At 45.1% G+C, this 18,599-nt stretch overlaps 1 protein-coding gene across 4 annotated transcripts in view; it reads left to right on the top strand.

Annotated features, from left to right (window-relative positions):
• The window catches only part of RANBP10 (RAN binding protein 10), a 65,381-nt gene that overhangs the window by 34,818 nt on the left and 11,964 nt on the right, over positions 1-18,599 (top strand). For 3 of the 4 annotated variants that reach the window (XM_018083062.2, XM_018083074.2, XM_018083068.1), the window contains 6 exons: positions 1,415-1,582; positions 8,237-8,259; positions 13,121-13,305; positions 14,374-14,486; positions 16,868-16,976; positions 17,879-18,027. In XM_018083062.2, the coding sequence (XP_017938551.1) occupies positions 1,415-1,582; positions 8,237-8,259; positions 13,121-13,305; positions 14,374-14,486; positions 16,868-16,976; positions 17,879-18,027 (747 nt within the window). Of the gene's footprint in view, positions 1-1,414; positions 1,583-4,443; positions 4,562-8,236; positions 8,260-13,120; positions 13,306-14,373; positions 14,487-16,867; positions 16,977-17,878; positions 18,028-18,599 lie in introns of those variants that run through there. The other variant, XM_018083082.1, reaches the window with a different exon arrangement.

Genomic DNA, 18,599 nt, shown 5'->3' with positions numbered 1-18,599 from the left:
CGGGAGCCTTACCCAGCACATGATGTTTAAGCACTTCACTGCTTGGATGTAACTGATGACAAGTTCTTGTTAAATGCTTTGTAATGCCAGGAATGTTTTGTATGCAGAAGAGCTAGAAGTCTGTGTTTGGATTGTATTATAAGTAGCTTAGCGGATAAATTGATTTATCGTCTGAAGTTACCAACAACTTCATTAGAGAAGTTCTGAATTGACACTCATGTAACAGGTCTGGTTTTGGGGAGACTAAAATGATCTATTCAGTGATGGCAGTGGAGAAAATAAGAGGGATAGTGGAAAGGAGCCAGAGTGTTAAAAACTCAGTATTTCAATGATATTTTTACTGGCTGGAATCTTAGCAGTGCAAGTTTGACAACAGACTCCCAGAGCCCCTATCTCTCCCTCCTTTGTTTTGGCAAGTTGATTTGGCATGGGTTTTGTGCTTGCTGAGGGTGCTGGCTGTGCTGTTGTCCCTGCCTCTCATGAAAATATGAAACAGGACTGGTGCTACTGTCAACAGCTTGTTTGGAGCTGGTCCGAGGGAAGACAGAGCTGACTCTTGTGACATCTCAGTCTGTTCCTTTGGATGTGTGGGATTTATGAGAGGAAATTATTCACTATTTCTAGACTAGGAGTTGCTAGGAGTCCTTCACGCCTTTCACTCCGAAACTTTGCTCTGATGTCCAAAGTCTTGGACCGTGGCATGTTTCAGTCTTGCTCCATTCCCTGCGTTTCCCACTGGTGTTCATTTGGAGTGGTGCAATGAACGGGGGGCCTTAGGCATGCACTGAGTGTTTTGTGCTTTTCTTAGAAACCCTGAGCATGTGGCTGCTCCAGCATGTGAAAGCATTTGGTGTTTTAAGCTGTCTGCAGGGTGGGAAATATTGTTGCCCAAAGGGAACACAGCAACCCTTATCAACTGTTAGAAGGGAAGTGTGGATTTGAGAGTGCAAAAATTGCCTCCATCCATTTGTTGTGCCTGTGACAGCACTTACAGACAAAGCTGCAACAGGTTGAGAATTATTTGATACGCTTTTGCTGGGAGATTGTGCTTTTGGGAACCACAAATGTTTTACAAAAGGGAGTTTGTTTCACTTCAGGCAAGATAAAAGGGAAACAGGGGTTTAATGATTTTTAAAACAAAAAAGAATCTGTCAGAATGACTGTTGACACTTTATTATTTTTATTATTTCTCATAAGGCATAAATGGGTTTGAAACCCAAATAAGGTGCTATGACTAAAGACCATTAATTCCTTTTCAGTTGCTGGTATGTGAAGATTAATATTGGAATGAATCAGGAACGGGAATCAAATTTTGAATCTCCAACAGAAAATTACGTCCCGAGAGCTGTACTTGCATGTCCTTGTGCTGAACTGGCTTCACTGCTGTCCTGTTGTTTTGTCTTGTCTTTTGCAGGATGGGATAAACATTCTTATGGGTACCACGGTGACGATGGGCACTCCTTCTGTTCCTCGGGGACGGGGCAGCCCTACGGCCCCACGTTCACCACTGGAGACGTGATCGGCTGCTGTGTCAACCTCATCAACAATACCTGCTTCTACACGAAAAATGGCCACAGTTTAGGTAAGTCAGGGAAGGTGTTTTCAGGAGAGGGATGCTCCAGCCCTGCCCTCACTGCTGTTTAGTACTTCCCTGTGTTGTAACTCCTGGCCCGTGCCTGTGAGTGAGGTTTAAGAAATGGAAGAGAAAAGAGCACTCAGCAGCAGTCAGGAGTTGTGAGTTGGCTCCAAGACAGAAATACTTCCAGCAGGTAAAAAGGTTTCTATGCTGCTCAATTTGTTCAGGTAGGTTAGGATTGCCTGGCTGGGCAACAGGAAAATAAAGAAGTGGGAAGTTAAATTAGCATGTTGTTCAGTTACCTGCAAAGCCACTGTCCTGGTGTCTTCATTTTTAAAGGGACTTGTCCATCTGAAAGCCTTAACACGTTAGTCTGAGCATTCCCAAAGCTAAATATTAATTCAGCATAAGAAGTCTTATTTAAGCACTGGCCATTAGTTTGGTTCATTCCACAGTTGTTTCACTTATTGTCCTAAAGTTAAGGACTTCAAAATTATGCCCAAATGAATATCTCACAGATGTTTTCCAGACATCTGTCATACCTGATTTCTTTAAAATAGAAACTTTTAGCCATTTTCCCCTAAAATGCCTTTCTCTTGGATGACATGTTCTCCACCCCAGAAAAATTCTTGTCATGCAGAAAGTTTTTATAAGTTCATCTTGCCTTTTGTACTGGGATTCATTTGGTTTGGCAGGGAGGGACAAGCACTCCTTTCCTTTGCTTCTCCTTGCTGCGTCAATTCAAGATGAAGAAGCTGGTAGAAGAATACCCTGCTCAAAACACTTAACAGAACAAAGTTGTTTTGAGTTACTGACTGGGCTGAAGGAGGGAGTGAGATTGGAGTGTAATGTGTGCCTGGAGAGGGCATAATTTCTGGTGAGCTCTTGGGAAAAGGACTGAGCTCCCTGGGATTAGAGAGTGATGGACATACTGGACAGAGTCCAGCAAAGGGCTGCCTAGATGATGAAGGGATTAGAGCATCTGTCCTGGGAGGAAAGGCTGAGAGAGCTGGGGCTGTTCAGGCTGCCCATGTCAGTCCAGTACTGGTAAGACAAGTAGAGGCTTGAGAGCAACAGCTGATGGTGTAGAGCATGAGCTGTTGCTTAGGAATGACACAAGTTCATACAACAGCGACTGAGGTGATGAAATAGTTAGAAATATTTCACAAAATCTCTCCATTTAGTTGCTGTCCTTGATTTTTAGCATATATTTACACAGAAGCCCTGTAGTGGTTTGTGCTGTGCCCCTGTGGATGTTTTGTGTTGTTGGACTGGGTGGTTTTCCAGCTTCACTGTTTTTCAGCCTGACAGTGCCGTTACTTTTCACGACAATGGAAGTGCAAGAGTCAGGAGCAGGCCAGGTCTTCTATTTAATGAATATGAATTTGTTAATTTGAAATTTAATTTATTTTTAATGATCAGGAATCTGCACGGTATAAGCTGTGTCAGTTGGAAAGTCATTGCTTGCTCCTTCTCCGTTCCGTTCCCAGGACCATGTTGTGCCTGAGTGTCTGAACAGATGTAGCTGAACAAAGAGCCCAGTTCAGTAATTCTGTGTTGCCTTTCATCATTGCCACCCTGTGATTCTTTGCCTTGTGTCCTGCTCAGAGATCTGGTTTGTTTGGGACACCATGAGTGCTTTGCAGCAGTGAAGTGATCTAGTCTTCCCTTCTTAAATTTTAGTGCTCCTTTCCCTTCAAAGATGGGGCTTTTTTGGATGGAAAGCTTGTGTTTTTCTAATCTGCCATTGAATGACTCCTTGGGGAACAGCCTATCCCAGCGGTGAACAATGCCAGAGGGAAGAAAGAGGAAAGGAAGGGAACTGTGCTTGCAGAACAGCATCAGATATCAGCACTGCTGTGCCCTGGGTGTCCTCTTGGGCTCTTCAGATATACAGTGCAAGACATGACCTGTCTGAGAAAATACCAGGTAGAAGACTCAGCTGAGCATTCACAACTGGCTCCTGTGTGTACCAGCTTCTCTTTGAGCTGTGGTAACATAATGGTTGTACTGAGAGAGGAGAGATGGTGTGGTTAGAGGAGACAGGGATGGAAGTGCCACAGAGCAGCAGACCTCAGTCCTTGCTGGGTGACCCCACAAGAGCTGCAGGAACATTTTACTGCCTTTTTTACAAAAGCAGAATGAAAACCTCATCCAGGAAGACTATTGTTAAGGGCCAGTAGTGTCTGTTTGTGTCACTGGAAAAGAAACACAGCGTCCAAGAGAAGTGCTTCCTGTGGATTGCTGAGGAGAGGAGCCCTTGGCCACAGATGGCAGTCACCTGGCTGTTACACAGCTCCTGGTGGGCTCAGGAGGACACATGTGAGGGAGGAGGTGAGGCAGGTGTCAGCAGAGGAGCCGAGGCCAAATGGAGGCAGAGGCAATTTATCTGGAAGTCAGAATGCTTTCTTCACTGATGGAAACATCTCCTTGAAGATCTTGAACTTTTCATGATATTTGGTGCTAACTGGAGAATCTCATTTCGGTGCTGTGTAAACCCAGGGTTTACCAGGAAGGGGTTGAATGTGTTTTTTCCTGATGTTCCCTGACATAAAGCCCCTGTAGCTGTCTACATCTCCTCTTAGGAGATGAGGTCATTGTGTAATCCTGCTGCAGATACTAAAAATATTCATGAGACTAATGAGCCCCTTTGTGAGGCCAGTTAGCTTGAGAGTAGGGTTTCAGAGTTTGAATTTGTCTTGCTTTTAATGGAATTACTGTAGCTTTGTCTTTCCACTTCTCTCTTTACCATTTCAGTCCTCTCCTTTTCATCTGTTAATTAGACACCCCCCTTTTGTTTTCCTTGCAATTTCTTCTGTTGCTTAACTTTTATCTCCCATTGTCTCCATACTTTTTCATTTAATCAGATCCATCAGGAGCACTGTATAAGAACTGTTTTCTTGGCCATCACAAATTCTGGATGTTCTGGTTGGAGCTAAGTCTTGAACTTTGTTTGGAGACGTCACATGAAAACTGTTTGACATCGTATGTAGTCTTAATTCTCTGTTCTGGAAAATGTCTTGAATGTCTTCTGGCTGCTGATGAAACGCTTTTGACAGGTTCTGAGCAGAGTCCTGGCAGTAAAAGTACAATGAGATGTGGCTAGAAGTATGGTGAGGGTGAATTAGGAGAGAAGGAGGGAGAAATGTTGGGGCTCCAGCCATTAAGCAGAAAGTCTTGGCCCAGGACATAAGGAGAGGATGTGACTGCTACAGGTCTCTGGGTTTAAGTGGATGAGTTTGCTCGGGGACTAATGTAGGAGTGTCTCAGATCTCAGACTTTGACAGCAGACCAAGGTAAATGGAGCAGCAGGGCTATAAAAAGAGCACGCAACCCTCTGAAGTCTTGGCATAGAAAACTTCCTGCAGCTTGAGTTCTAGTGCAGGCTCTTGGAAAGACTGAGTTAACCTGTAAAGTAAAATATCCATTCTGCAGCCAGTTTAGAGACTGAGGGAAACATTAGGGATAATGAAGAAATCTGTTGTCATAGAGATCCACAGGTGTCAGTCCTGGGTTTAGTAGGTTTGTCCCCAAAACTTCAAATGAAGTTTGCAGAGAGCAAGAGCATTGAGTTGTTTAAAACAACACTTCAGATTAATCAAATTTAAAATCACAGAATCCTGGAATGGTTTGGGTTGGAAGGGACCTTAAAGGTCATCTCATTCCAACTACTCTGCTATGGGCAGGAACACCTTCCACTGGATCAGGTTGCTCATAGCTGGATGTGTTGGTGCTTATTGCAATCCATCAGCACTGCTTTAAGGATTCTCTGCATCGAGGTTGCCTGAACAGATGCTGGAGGAGTATCCTGACATGCAGGCAGGGGAGTGCCGTGTCTCCACACCCAAATGCATGTTGTCTTGTGCAAATTGAACTCTGAAATGTCTTGTGAGGACAGTGGCCAACTGTGAGGCAGACAGGATGTTTGTTACTGGGTGGAGAGTAGAGACGGGCCAGGAGGTCCCCATTGTGTGCATGGGGACGTACATAAGTGTGTTTTAGTCATGGAAAACTGGAAGTCCTTTGATTAGATGGCAGGTGAAGGTGTTGATCTCCTTGTGCCCCCTTCATTTAATGCCTTTATATCACTGCCTTGATGATCATGTTAACATTGTGGACTTAGAGGAGAGGCTCTTCACACCTTTGCTCTTGCCTCCTGACCTCTTGAGTTGTCCAGTTCTTATGTCCTTAAATTTATGAAGGTTGATGTTTTAAATTGGATGCAGAGTTTGGAGATGCTGCAGAGAGAGGATGCAGTTTCACATTTAGCTGCCTAGCTGTGATTGTTTCACTGTGTGCTGTTGAGTTTGCTGGGTGCAGGTGTGGAGCAGTGCAGATGGAGGATGAACTCTAAGCAGACGTGTTTGTGCAACAGATCGAGTGCTGTGGCATAAAGCATTTTATTAGTCTTAGTTGTGTAACAAAAGGTGCAAAACATACGTTTGTCTTGTCATAAGGGCAATGTAATAAGTTTATTTATAGAATCACAGAGTAATTTTCGCTGGGAGGGATCCCTCAGGGTCATGCGTCCAACACCCTGCTGAAAGCAGGCCCAGCTAGATCGTGTTACTCAGAAACTCATCAAGCTTTTACTGTCTTCAAGAATGGAGATCACCCAGGGGTTTTTTTTCTGGTCCCCTAATTCAGTGTTTGACCACATTCATACTGAATTTTTCTGATCAGACTTCCCCATGTTGCAGCTAGTCTTTGTTGCCTCCTGTCTCCTGCCACCAAGCATCTCTGAGAAAAGTCTTTTCTATACCCTTCCATAAGGTAGTTGTAGGCAGCAACAAGTGTCTGCCCTAATGTTTTTAAGAGTGAACAGTGGCTTTTCCCTTAACCTCGCTTTGTCTTGCTGGCCTCTGCTGGACTCACTTCACTCTCAGTGTGTCTTGTGTTGGAGAGCCCAAAAGTGGACATCATACCACAAATTAGACTCACAAGGGTTGGAAGAGAAGGGAGAAATCTCTTCCTTTAACCTCTGCTTTTGCTAATACAGCCCAGCTCTACTCTCACTAATACAGCTCAGGACGTGGTTGATCTCCCTCACTGCACAGACCCACCACTCTGCTCTCCTTGTTGCCCAGCAAGACCCTGAATCCTCTTCTGCTTTATCTCCAGTCAGACCCAGCCTGTCCTGTTTTCTGGGAATATTACAACCTGGTGGCAGGGCTCTTCAGTTGCTTTTGTTGAGCTCTGGGGGGTTTTGCTGGATCATTTCTCCAGCTGTAGCACTGTGCCCTGCAGGCTGTTGTCCACTCTGCTGTTTGGTGACAGCTGTGACCACACTCCATCCCATCATCGGGGTCATTGGTAAAGACATTAAACTGTATTGGCCCTGCCATCGATCCCTGAGGGACAACTCCTGGACTTTGAGCTGCTGATCACAGCCCTTCGATCCTGACAGTCCAGCCAATTTTCCACCCACCTTGTAGTCCACTCAAAACCCGTATCCTTGTCCATGTGCTGGAAGCAGTTCCAGCCGTACAGCGGCACGAGCCGGGCCACCTTTGGCTCCCAGTGATGCTGGGGGCAGAGGAGGACTCCAGGACAACAGGGTCAAGGAGATTGACCTCATTCTGGCATAAGGGTAGAAACAAGCTTTCATCCAGCTGAGCAAAACAACTGCAAAGTGGAAAAAAAAAAAAAGGTCTGAGTGAGGAACAATATTTGGGCAACGTGAGGAGGTGAGGGAAGTGTTTACTGAACACTGTCCTCAGCCAACTGTTCAACATCACCTGTATGCACAAATTTTGGTTGGGTACAGAGAGGGCACTCAACAGACGAGGTCCAAACTGCCAGGATGTTCCTAAAAACCATATTGGCTGTCTGCCAGGATGTTAATTTAACTTTATTGGATGTTTATTTAGTAAAATATTTAGGATTTCTTTCCGAGCGTTTGATTTTGGATCTGTGCTGTTTTGAATAGTAATTATTTGTTTCCTGTGTTGACTCCTAAAACTGGTTTAAATTACCATTTCAGGCTGATGGGTTTGCAGAGCTGTGCCTGGGGTAGCCTGACTGTGGCTGAGTGTTGTCTCTAGCCAGAACTCTGTTAGCCATCCTAAGCAACAGCAGCCTCAGCTTAGCTGCCTCTTTTCTGGCATGCCAAGTGTTAATAAAAAGAGAAACCATAAACGTTTTTTCCCATTTCTTATACTTAGAAGTGTAGCAGCAGAGTCGAGGGTGCAGCTGTTCCTTGCACAGTGTTTCTCAGGTGCTCCTGGCTCCAGCTGCTGTTGCAGGGCTGTTCCCCTGCTGTGATGCAAAGTGTTGAATCTCTCTGGCTGGTGAGAAGAACTAGTTATGGCCTAAACCAAAGCACTGTTATACAAAAATTCTGTTTCTAAAGCCACAGCGAGTCTTGCAAACTAACTCCTTCAGAGTAACAGAGGGAGAAGCAAAGGAAAGAGGAACTGCGTTTAGAAAATCAAATTTTTGGGAGAGATGTCGGAAACCCTGAACCTTTCTTCAGATGCAAAACTTTGCAGTGGAGGGGGCTGGGGAGGGAAGTTACTTCTAAATATGTCAGGTGGTGAAATACAAGGTCAAAGCTGGGATTTGCTGAAATACATTAATGTTTTGTAGCATGTTGAGGATGTAGGCAAGCAGGGAAAAAAATCCTTTGTCTTTTTAATTCTAATATTTTTCCCCCCACAGGTATAGCCTTTACAGACCTCCCTGTAAGTACACCTATTTTCAGTATTTTAACTAAGGATGTAAATAGAAGGGAGGGGGAAGAGTGTGGGGGTGTGATTTTTTTTCTGTTTGATGCCCTGTTAAAAAAAAACAAAAACATGGTAACACACATTACTGAATGATGAAGATGCTCCTTTTTCTGAAACTTCCTGATCCTGTGACTGGGTTTGTGGGCTACTCACATGCCTCCTCTCATCCCTCACCACCTCTAAGAATATGTTGCTTCTTCCCCTGGAATTAAAGCAAGGATTCAGACTTCTTTGCAGGTCACTGTCTTCCAAATGCAGCTTTGACTGTGAGAGATATTTGTGCAAAGTTATAGAGTAGCCTCTCATATCCCATCATCTGAGAGCCCTAAAATGCCTCATGTTATTTTTCTCAGCTTCTTCCTCTCTTGCCCAAGTTTTGCAGCCCCGGTGGAGTTCTGAGAACGGGACCAGGCTCAGCCTCCTGTGGTGTGTGCTCTCATTGCACAGGTTTTTCACAAGCCCATGATGAAGAACTGGCTCATGGAATTGCTGGAGGAATGTATTTGGCATCCATGTGGGGCTGACAGTTACTCCTGGGGTTCACCAGCCCTGCTGCTGAGCCACTCCTGAGTGCAGTGGCACCCCCTGAGTTACTCCAGGCAGTGATGTCCAGTCAGGCCTTACAAAAGCACAACTTTCACAGTGGGTCATGAACAAGAAAACTGTCCCTCTTTTTCAGACCCAAGTGTTCCTGGACAAGGAGGATTTGTTTAGGAGTAGCAGATAAAACCAGGTCAGGCATTCACCAATAGATCCACTGCATTCATCTCTCTCATACGTAGAGCTTCTTGTCCTTAAGGTTGCAGCCCTTTGTAGTTAATAACCCCAAATGAATTTCCTCTGAGGAATTCCTTAATTTCCCTAACTTCTTTAGGCCTCCAAAATGATCAGTTTTCTTGGCTGACCTCCCTGTTGTGTGAGAGGAGGCTTGCTTTACTTTGTTCTGTACTTCCTGCAAAAAAATTTATTTTGTTCCTCTGATTTTCGTATTGTGAGAAATAGTGGCCAGCAATCCCTGTTCACCTTCCCAGTGGGATTTAGGGCTTTACAGATCTCTCCCATATCCCAGCCACTGCCTGCACTGAAGGATATTCCAGTTATTTGATTTGCCCTTTTCCCTTCAGCTGTCAATACAACTCTATTTTTTTTTGTTGTTTCTAAGCTCTTTGAACTTGATAATGTTGCAGTGTGTTCTAAACCAGAAGCTCTTTATGTGGCTTGTTTCACAGCAGTTTATTCACTTGGTCCAAGTACAGTTTATTGAAGTAGAAGAACATTTTGCCTGTCCATGAAGATTAACTTTTTGGAGTGAGATCTTGTGACAACCTTGCATCCAGAGCAAGAAGAAGCTTCTGTGATATGACCCTTAGTTTTTGGTACTCTTTACTTTCCCTCTGGCTGTAGATTACATTAGGAGTCACAGGGATACCATATTCCTTCTAATTTTTTCACCACTTTGTCTTCTCATTTGGCTGGACTGCTTCTCTTGTCAATCAGAAATAGCTGTCCAACACACATGCCACTACTTTGTCATTTATAGCTCAAGTGTTGCTGCAGAGCTGCCCAGCACAGATTTTGCAGGCTGAAATTCCCTGTCCTGCTTAGCTTAGCTTGCATCCTGTTACTGCAGGAGTGCAGGGTGAGCTGACATGTCCATTTAATGGGCACTTGTGGGCTGTTCATCCCAGTGTTGAGTCTCTGTTAGGAACAGGGGATGAGCCATTGGGGAAGCAGAGTGACTGAAGGGCTTTTGCAGCAGGGAGGTCTCACAGTGCTGCTGAGATTGAATTCAAAACCCTCCTGAGCCCAGGGCATCTCCCTGTCCTGCTGTTCCCTGATCTGGCCAGATCATCCTTACAGGATCTGGGGCTCATTCATCTGTGTCCTGTGCAGAGGAGATGATTTAGTGTGAAACTGGGAGAAGACCTGGCCAGGTGGGTTTTGGGATCAGCTACTCAGATGCCTTACAGTGGAGTCTCCAGTGGTTAATTGGTGTCTCTGTGCCTTTTACCAGCCAGTTTGCTGAGCTGTTTTCCATGGAAATCCCCTTCTGGCTTTTACAGCAGCAGCTAATCCATAACACTGTTTTTCTGGGCCAGGAAGGAGAACAGCTGATGCCCTGTAGGCCTCCTGCTATTGAGAATTATCCTTCATGAGATAATTCCTCTTTAAAAAGAGGACGAGAGAAGCCTGTGTGGGTCATGTCACCCCTTAGCTGTGGATGTGAGCAAGGATGGGAGACTTCTGCCTCCATGTGGATTTTGGATGTCCCTCTCCATATACTAAATGGCTCTGCTGCTGTGCTGGCAGCTTCATCCTAGGGATACCTGCACCCAGCTTCATCATTCTCTTTTCCAATATCCTTCCCTTGGATTACTGCCTTCTTCCTTCACCCTTGCAGATACTGATGTATTCCATGTCCTCTTCTGGCCCTTTTTGCTCCCTTGATCCATGGATTCTTGGTTGTTCCAAACAGTTGAGGTTACCAGTGCCTTTCCTGAAGAAGAGGGTGCCAAACCCAAGACAAGCTTTTGTTTTATTTTAAGTATAATGACTATTGTCAGAGATTGTAGAAGTCTTGAGGTAACAGGGAATTTGAAGTTGATGTAATTTGCAAGTGGGATTTTTCCATTTATTACAGCACTGTGATCCAGGCTCAAACACAAAGCATCCATCATAGGAAAGAAGTGGAATGCAATCTGTGTTCTTCACCTTCTAAAGCTGCAGTCTAAAAATTTAACTGCAGACAGGAGTGGGAACAGAAAACTTAACTGAGTGACCCTTGAAGTGCTCTGGTTTGAGCAGCTCCACACAAATTTTTGACTGTGGATCTGATCCCCCAGAAGGGGCTGTGAGAGCTTTTCCTTGTGTTACAGCCCATGGGAAGCTGACAGGTAACACACATCAGTGAGAAGCTTGGCCAATAAGCCCCATTACTTCCATGCTTTTTGAGCTTAAATAACTTTTAGGGTTTGCATGTCAGTGAGATTGCAGAAGGAATTAAATTGACCCTTCAAAACAACACCAGTTTAGAAATCATTTCCTTGAAGTGCTTGTTCCAAAATTCCCCTTTCAGAGGCAACTGGTGAAGACAATATTTTGCAATATTTGCAGTATTAGGAAGCTAAAGTGGATCCTTTAAGTTGAAAACCAGCGTCAGACACAGCGAAACAGATTTGGTTCATCTTGTTTCGGTTTCCTCTAAAGGCTGTTTGCATTTGTACAAAAATACAACAGTGGGAAAAACCACATTTTGGCTTAGCACAAGCTGAAGTTAATACCATAATAACTGCTTGAAATAGAAGTGAGTTCCCACAGAGGGAGTTTCCCCTTTTGTGCCAGTTTAAGCCAATGCTTAGGCCTAACTCTTCCTTATACAAGCCTGTGTCAGGTCTGTCCTGCCTGGAGGTTTGCCAAAACAATAGGAAACGAAAAAAAGCAGAATGTGGAAGAGCCCAGGTTGGGATTGCAGGAGTGGAAAGGGAGAAGGGGGTCAAAAAACAGGTCAGGATCAGCAAGAGGGTTGTGAGCAACTGGCCACCAACACCAGGGGCAAGAGATGGTCCAGATGTCACGGGGAAGGTGTGCCTGAAGAACTTGGCAGGTCAGTGGTCTCTGGGACAAACTCTCCCTGTGTCTGGCAGGGTGCTGGAGATACATGTAGTTCCCAGCAGTTGCTAAACAGAGAGAACACATCCCATGTGTGAGAAATGGAATTTTAACTCTGAGATGATTTTAGAGAAGTCGAGGGGAAGCAGCTTCCCCTCAAAAATTAACATGCCCAGAAGTGGCTGAAAAATACATGATATCTTGTAAATTGTTTTTTTTTTCCTTCTAACTTCCAAGTGTTTTGGGTGTCAGATTCCTGGCTTTGGAAGTTCTTGGGTTCATAATACTAAACAGTTAATAAGAAAGTCTTAAGTGTGGTCTGTGAAAAAGATCTGATCCCTCATTAGAGACATTTCTTAGTCAGCCACTTTTGAAAGAATAGAGAGACTGACTGTAAATACAGCATTTTCCTCTGATAGCTCTTCTGTATCGTGCCATCCCTGTACCTTTTCTGATGCTGTTTCTCTTTTCCCAACATCTAAGTGGGCTCAGGGATCAATTTCTATCCACAATTTATTCTTAAAATAGTTTGAATTCAGAGAACTTCTAGATAGACTTTGGCCACCTATTTTCAATTAGGTCATCTCTAGAAGCTGAATTATTGGCTGAATTTTAGAGGTATTTTCATGGTGGGAACTTTTCTCTTTTTCCCATGTCCTGGTGGTGTGTCAAAGCTTCCATTTGGATCCACAGGCTCGTTCTTAATGTGAAATTCATCTTTCAAATATCCTGATAGTGACTTCCAAGGAATAAAATAGTTCAGTTGAAACAGCAGAGAACACATAGATCTGTTGTTTGAGATGATGCACCTTTCATTGATTCTTCTCATTATTATTCTTATTCTATTATTATTTTATTAAATACCATGTTAATTATTATTATGTTAATTATTATTATCTGCTGGATCTTGAACTTGGGTAGAAATTGCAGAAGACTAAGCCATCTACAGAAGCAGTCACAGCTCAACCACAGGCTGCTGGGGGATTGAACCTGTTGTTCTGGTTTCATGCAGTAACTTTTATAACTGCACAATAAGTCACAGGGTTCCCTGAGAAGCACCTAAAGGGCTGTTGCCTCTTCCTCTTCCATTTTATTTATTTCAATTTTAAGAGCGACTCTTTTATCTTAACAAACCACGTAACTGGAACCAGAAAGAGAAAGCTGCATTTAACACAGGGTTTGGTTTTTTTTTTTTCTCCCTTCCCAGTCAAATCTCTACCCCACAGTGGGTCTCCAGACTCCAGGAGAGATCGTGGATGCCAACTTTGGGCAGCAGCCCTTTGTGTTCGACATCGAGGACTACATGAGGGAGTGGCGGGCGAAGATCCAGAGCACCATTAAGAGGTTTCCCATAGGAGACAGGCTGGGCGAGTGGCAAGCCATGCTGCAGAAGTAAGTCCCTGCCCTGCTGTTCACCTTCTTCCATTTTCTTAGCCTTTAAATGCTGATTCATGCTCTCTGATGGCAAAAATTGCCCCTTGCTGTGTTTTTACTCGAATTGTTTTGCCCTCTGTTTTGTTGTTCAGTGGTTTTCCCTGTGTGGATTGCTGCTGTTTGAAATGTAAAAGGTATGGGAGAAGTTTTCAGCCAAAAATGCATGAAGGATTGTAGGGATGGAGGAACATAACGTTTTGAGGTGAGGCACTGGGGGAAGGGGAGGGGAGAGGACACCATGAAAACTCTTAACACAGGAGAAAAACCAGGATGTAAATCAGCTGAACCTAGAAATAAAAGAGCAAGAAATAGCCTAAACCAAAGGCTTCCAAAAACTGAAAGCACATTATGACACTTTATAAATTTATCAATACTGAATGCAGTTCCCATTGCAAAAGGGATTGAGTGGAACTTGATGAGAACAATTGACAAGAGTTGTCAGAAGTTGGGAGTATCTTCTACCTGAAGACACACTGAGGTGCTGGAGCGTGTCCAGAGAAGGGCAGTGGGCCTGTGGAAGGATCTGGAGCTCAAGTCTGCTTAGGAGCAGGGGGGGGGTCCAACCTGGAGGAAAGGAGGCTCAAGGGGGACCTTCTTGCTCTATACAACTCCCTGACAGGAGGCTGTGGCCAGGTGGGGGTCGGTCTCTTCTCCCAGGTAACATGTGAGTGATGGGACAAGAGGAAATGGCCTCAAGTTGCACCACAGGAGGCTTAGATTGGACATCAGGAAGAATTTCTTCATTGAAAGGCTGGTCAGGCATTGGAAGAGGCTGTCCAGAGAAGTGGTGGAGTCACCATCCCTGGAAGTGTTCAAGAAACAACTGGACATGCCACTTAGTGCTGTGGCTTAGTTGACATGATGGTGTTTGGTCAAAGGTTGGACTTACTGATGTTGGAGGTCCTTTCCAACCCTAATGTCACTGAAATTGCAACTTCTGTTGTGTTGATTTCTTTTTTTTTCTCCAGTGTGATGATCCTGTTTCACCAATGTCACTTCATCTCTTTGTATTTTCTTTTTTTCTAGTATGGTTTCATCATATTTGGTTCATCATGGGTACTGTTCCACAGCAACTGCCTTTGCCAGAGTCACAGACACCACAATCCAGGAAGAACAGACCTCAATAAAGAATAGACAAAGTAAGTCATTCCCAAAGTGTGGCACACTGACCATGTGTTCCCTTCAGAATTCTGCAGAGGAGTGAAGTGCTGTGGAAGCAGAGAAGTTACTCCATGACATTATAAAGCTCTCCACAGCACACTGGGTGGGTCAGTAGAGCTTGGGAACCTCTGCTGGGAGCACTTTTCTCATCATCACCGTGTCCCCTCCACCCTCTGACACCTCTGCCTGGAGAACTGCCCTGTGCTTGCCTTTGCCTGTCTGCTGTGCTTGGCCTTTGCCTGAGCTGAGGTCACTGTGCACCAGAGATCCCTTTGGATTTGAGTCCTTTGCTGCAGGCTGTTGCAGCAGGGGCAGTCCCACAGTCACAGGGGCCCAGACACATCCCTCTGTTCTGACTGCAGTTCCCAGAGTTAAGGACTCTCCCAGACCCTCTGCACATTTTGATTTCAGGTGACATTTTTGTATACTGAGGGTTTTTTGTATTCACATCCAAGGTGTTTAGCTCACACTAGGTGAAGAATTCATATTGTGTTTGGTTTGGTTGCTGCTGTTTCCTTCCCCATGGCTCATCTCTCAGCTTGTAAGGCTTTTGGCTCCTGCAGAATCAGACCCGCAGCTTTCCCCTGCTGTACCTTTATTTTAAGCTTTTCTATTCACAGGCTCAGACTGCAGAGTGGCAGAACATTGGTGTGCTTTCTGCATTCTCCTGGCTGTTGAATACAGGCTGCATCCCACCCTGTGCATTGCCCTTCCCTTTGTGAACTGCTCCTCCTGTGACTGTTACGGGTCGGGAGCGTTGTGCCCCTTTGTGGCTCTCTCCCCATACATTGCATGTGCTTAGCCAGCATTCAGGTTCATCTGGGGACTCTGCTTTTTAAATAACTTGTAGTTGCTGCCTGTTAGTGCTGATGGGCTTTTGTGCTTTCCAGGTCATGCATTATGCAACCCTGACCCCAACCAGTGTTCCCGCTGGTGTGGGTTTAGCCGGCGGAGCCTCGCGTTTGTCTGAGGGCAGGGGACGAGGCAGGCGGAGGGGGGGAACACAGAGCTCCCAAGCTGGGGCTTAAATAAAAGGTGTGAGGAAAACACAGATGGGAAAACAAAAAAGAAGGGAAAATGAGAAAGGGAATGGCATCCCTGAGAGTTGCCAAACGAGGCAGAGCAGGGAGCTGTCAAAAGCAGCGAGACTTAAAAACGGACGTGCGAGGAAGGAACAGAGTGAAGTGAGAGCTCTTGTGTTGGTGTGAGAGCCACGGCTTTGGTTCCAGCTTTCAGCTACCATAACAAGCTAATAGACAGTGAGAAGTGGGAGCCAAGACAAGTCATTGCAGTTTGTTACTGGGGATTGTTAATGAGGATTTACCAGGCTGGGCTTCCAACTGCTCATGGTTAGCAAAAGCCACAGCCTTACTGTCTGAGCCTCTGCTTGCAAAGCACCTCACAGGCCGTTCAAAAACTTCCCTCTGTTGCTTATAAGGAGTGCTGGAAAAACAATGCAGTTTTAGTTTTAAGTACATATAGGTTTTTTCTTTTATTTTTTTCTGCATTTAGAAAAAAAATAAAATGCAAATCTGTAGATCAGCAGCTTCTCTGAGCGTTCAGGGCTGGGATCTCAAGATGAGTCTGGCACTTGTGTCTTCTGACCCACCAAAGGAACATACATGGGACATGAACACGCAGCATGATAGGTGTCTTCTGCCCTGTCTCTTTACAGCTCCTAAAAATGTACAGCTTGTTGAGCTGTTTCTAGCTTAGTCAACAGCTGGTTCTAGGAGCCAGTTTGGCTCATTGCAGGCCAAACTCAGGTTAATTCTCTGGTTAATTCTCTCAATACATTGAGATGAGACTTGCAGGAACCCAGTTTTGCTGATATAATTATTTCTGCTTAGAGGTTGGGGATATTGGGGATACTGTGCTGTGGTTTAAGCCCACAGACCCTCTAAGAATACTCCTCTTGTCTGATTCCCAACCAGACATACACTTCCAAGCATGAACCAGTCAGAGGATGTAATATGGGGTGACTTAGGGGCTTCCCTCTGAAATTGTCATTTTCCCAGCAGCCTGCTTGTTTCCATCCAGCTGGCATGTCCTGCTTTCTTTCCCATTGCTCCAGAGCTCTGTGACTAAAGGACTAAAGTCTCAGAGCACCCCATCCCAGCTCACCTACTACATCCTTCAAAACCTTCTGCTCTGGGTGTTTTTTTGCTGCTAAGAAATCCTCCCTCATTTTCACATGGTTTTCCTTGCCCTAATCCATAATAAACAAAATGTGGTCCCCAGTTCTCCCAAGCTCTTGTGCAAGGTGGTTGTGGGGAGCTGGGTGGTATATATGAGACAGCCCTTCTGGCTGTTCCTGTGGGCTCGTCCTGTGTGTCACCAGGTCTCCCTTTGCTTTCAGGAATACAGAAGCTAGTATTAGCAGGCAGAGTGGGAGAGGCTATAGAAGCCACCCAACAGCTCTATCCTGGCCTCCTAGAACATAACCCCAACCTGCTCTTCATGTTAAAGTAAGTATGAATAGCTTTATACTCTCTACTCCTGAAATTTGTAGATGCAGGAGAGAAGAGGCTGCCCAGACATCCAGGCCAGCTGCACACATGGCTCTGAATTCCAACTGAGATTCCCTTTGGGAGTCCTTTGTTTAGTGCTTGTAGCCCTTTTGTTGCTGCTCAGAGCCAGTATGGCTTTGCCTCATGGGGTCAGGCAGAGTTGGGTGACTTTTAGCTCTGCTGACTACCAGAAACTCCTTCACAGGTGGTGTTCACTTGTCTTGTGGAGAACCTGCATTGCTGGAGCAGTGGCAGTCACTGTGAAGGTTCCTGGAAAGGCAGATGAATGGAAAAGGCTGTGTGGGGTAGAGACTAAAGGAAAAAATGTTCCAGTTCTCCAGCTGTACAGAGTGGCTCTCCCAACCTTCTGAGACATGAGGACAGTTCCCAGTAAAGCTAAATGAGGAGCTGTCCTCACTGTCACTGAATTTTTTACTCTTTCCTCTCTATTTTCCATTGGCCACCAGTGTTTTTAGGTTGATGGAGCAGTGAAGGACAGATTTAGTATCTTCCCTTGAAAAAATCTCCCACAGTTGAATTTTGGAGTACCTGCAGAGGAGGTGGAGCTGAAAGCTGTAGAGGATCAGTTTCTTCTTAGCACAGTGGAATTAAACTTGCTTTTAGGGAATGTCTCAACATTTATTAGCATCAAAGTTGCAGTTTCTGAACTCCTCCTTCCTGTAGCTTTATCAGACCGCTCACAAAGGCATCAGGAGTCTGAAATGTCCTTTTGAAAGCAAAGGAGTTTTAACTCCTTTGCAGTTTCTAGGACTTCTCCACTGGGGAGCTGAGGGGGGCTCAGTGCAGAGCATCCTGGCTGTCACGCACCCTTTTCCCCTCCTCCCCTCCTATGAAACCAGGTGTCGGCAGTTCGTGGAGATGGTGAACGGCACGGACAGCGAAGTGCGTTGCTTCAGTGCCCGCAGCCCCCGCTCCCAGGACAGCTACCCCGGGTCCCCCAGCCTCAGTCCTAGACACGGATCAAGCAACTCCCACATTCACAGTACCGGTAAGTGTGTTCTCCCTGTCTCCCAGTAGGGGAAATGAACTCAACTCAAAAGAGAGATTATAAGTCAGAATAACAATTTAATAAAATAATACAATAAGTACGGTTATACAGACAAACAATTGGTTTTAACCCACAAAACCCAAATGTATAACCCAGCACCCTGGGGCATGAACAGAGTGGTGTTCTTTGGCCCCCCTGAGTCCAAAGTAAAAGAAGAGGGGAAAACCTGTTGGTGAGAGTGCTGGTGCAGTCTGGTCAAGAGTGGTGGTTGCAGTCTGGTTGAGAGCGATGATCTGCAGTCTTCCCCTGGATCCCACGAGTGGTTCAAAAAGTTCCAAGACTCCAAAATTATATATTCTCCAGTTCAGGCAGGAATGCCCAGCACTTCCCTCAGGGTGGGGAGCTCCACAAAGGGTATGAGGACAAGAGCATCCTCATATCTCACAGGCCTCTTAACACCTAGTTTATAGCCTGAGGAGTCAGGCTCTATGGACAGATGGTGTAAATGGTTCATTGATAACAGTTTCTGGGAAATGGCATGGAAGGCTATAGAATACACAGTTTTGGGTTAC

Source organism: Manacus vitellinus, unplaced genomic scaffold (assembly GCF_001715985.3).
Source record: "Manacus vitellinus isolate BGI_N305 unplaced genomic scaffold, ASM171598v3 scaffold_10_pilon, whole genome shotgun sequence".
Classification (NCBI taxonomy): Eukaryota; Metazoa; Chordata; class Aves; order Passeriformes; family Pipridae; genus Manacus; species Manacus vitellinus.
The sequence above is the reverse complement of the archived record's forward strand: the minus strand, read 5'-3'. Positions and strand labels throughout refer to the sequence as shown.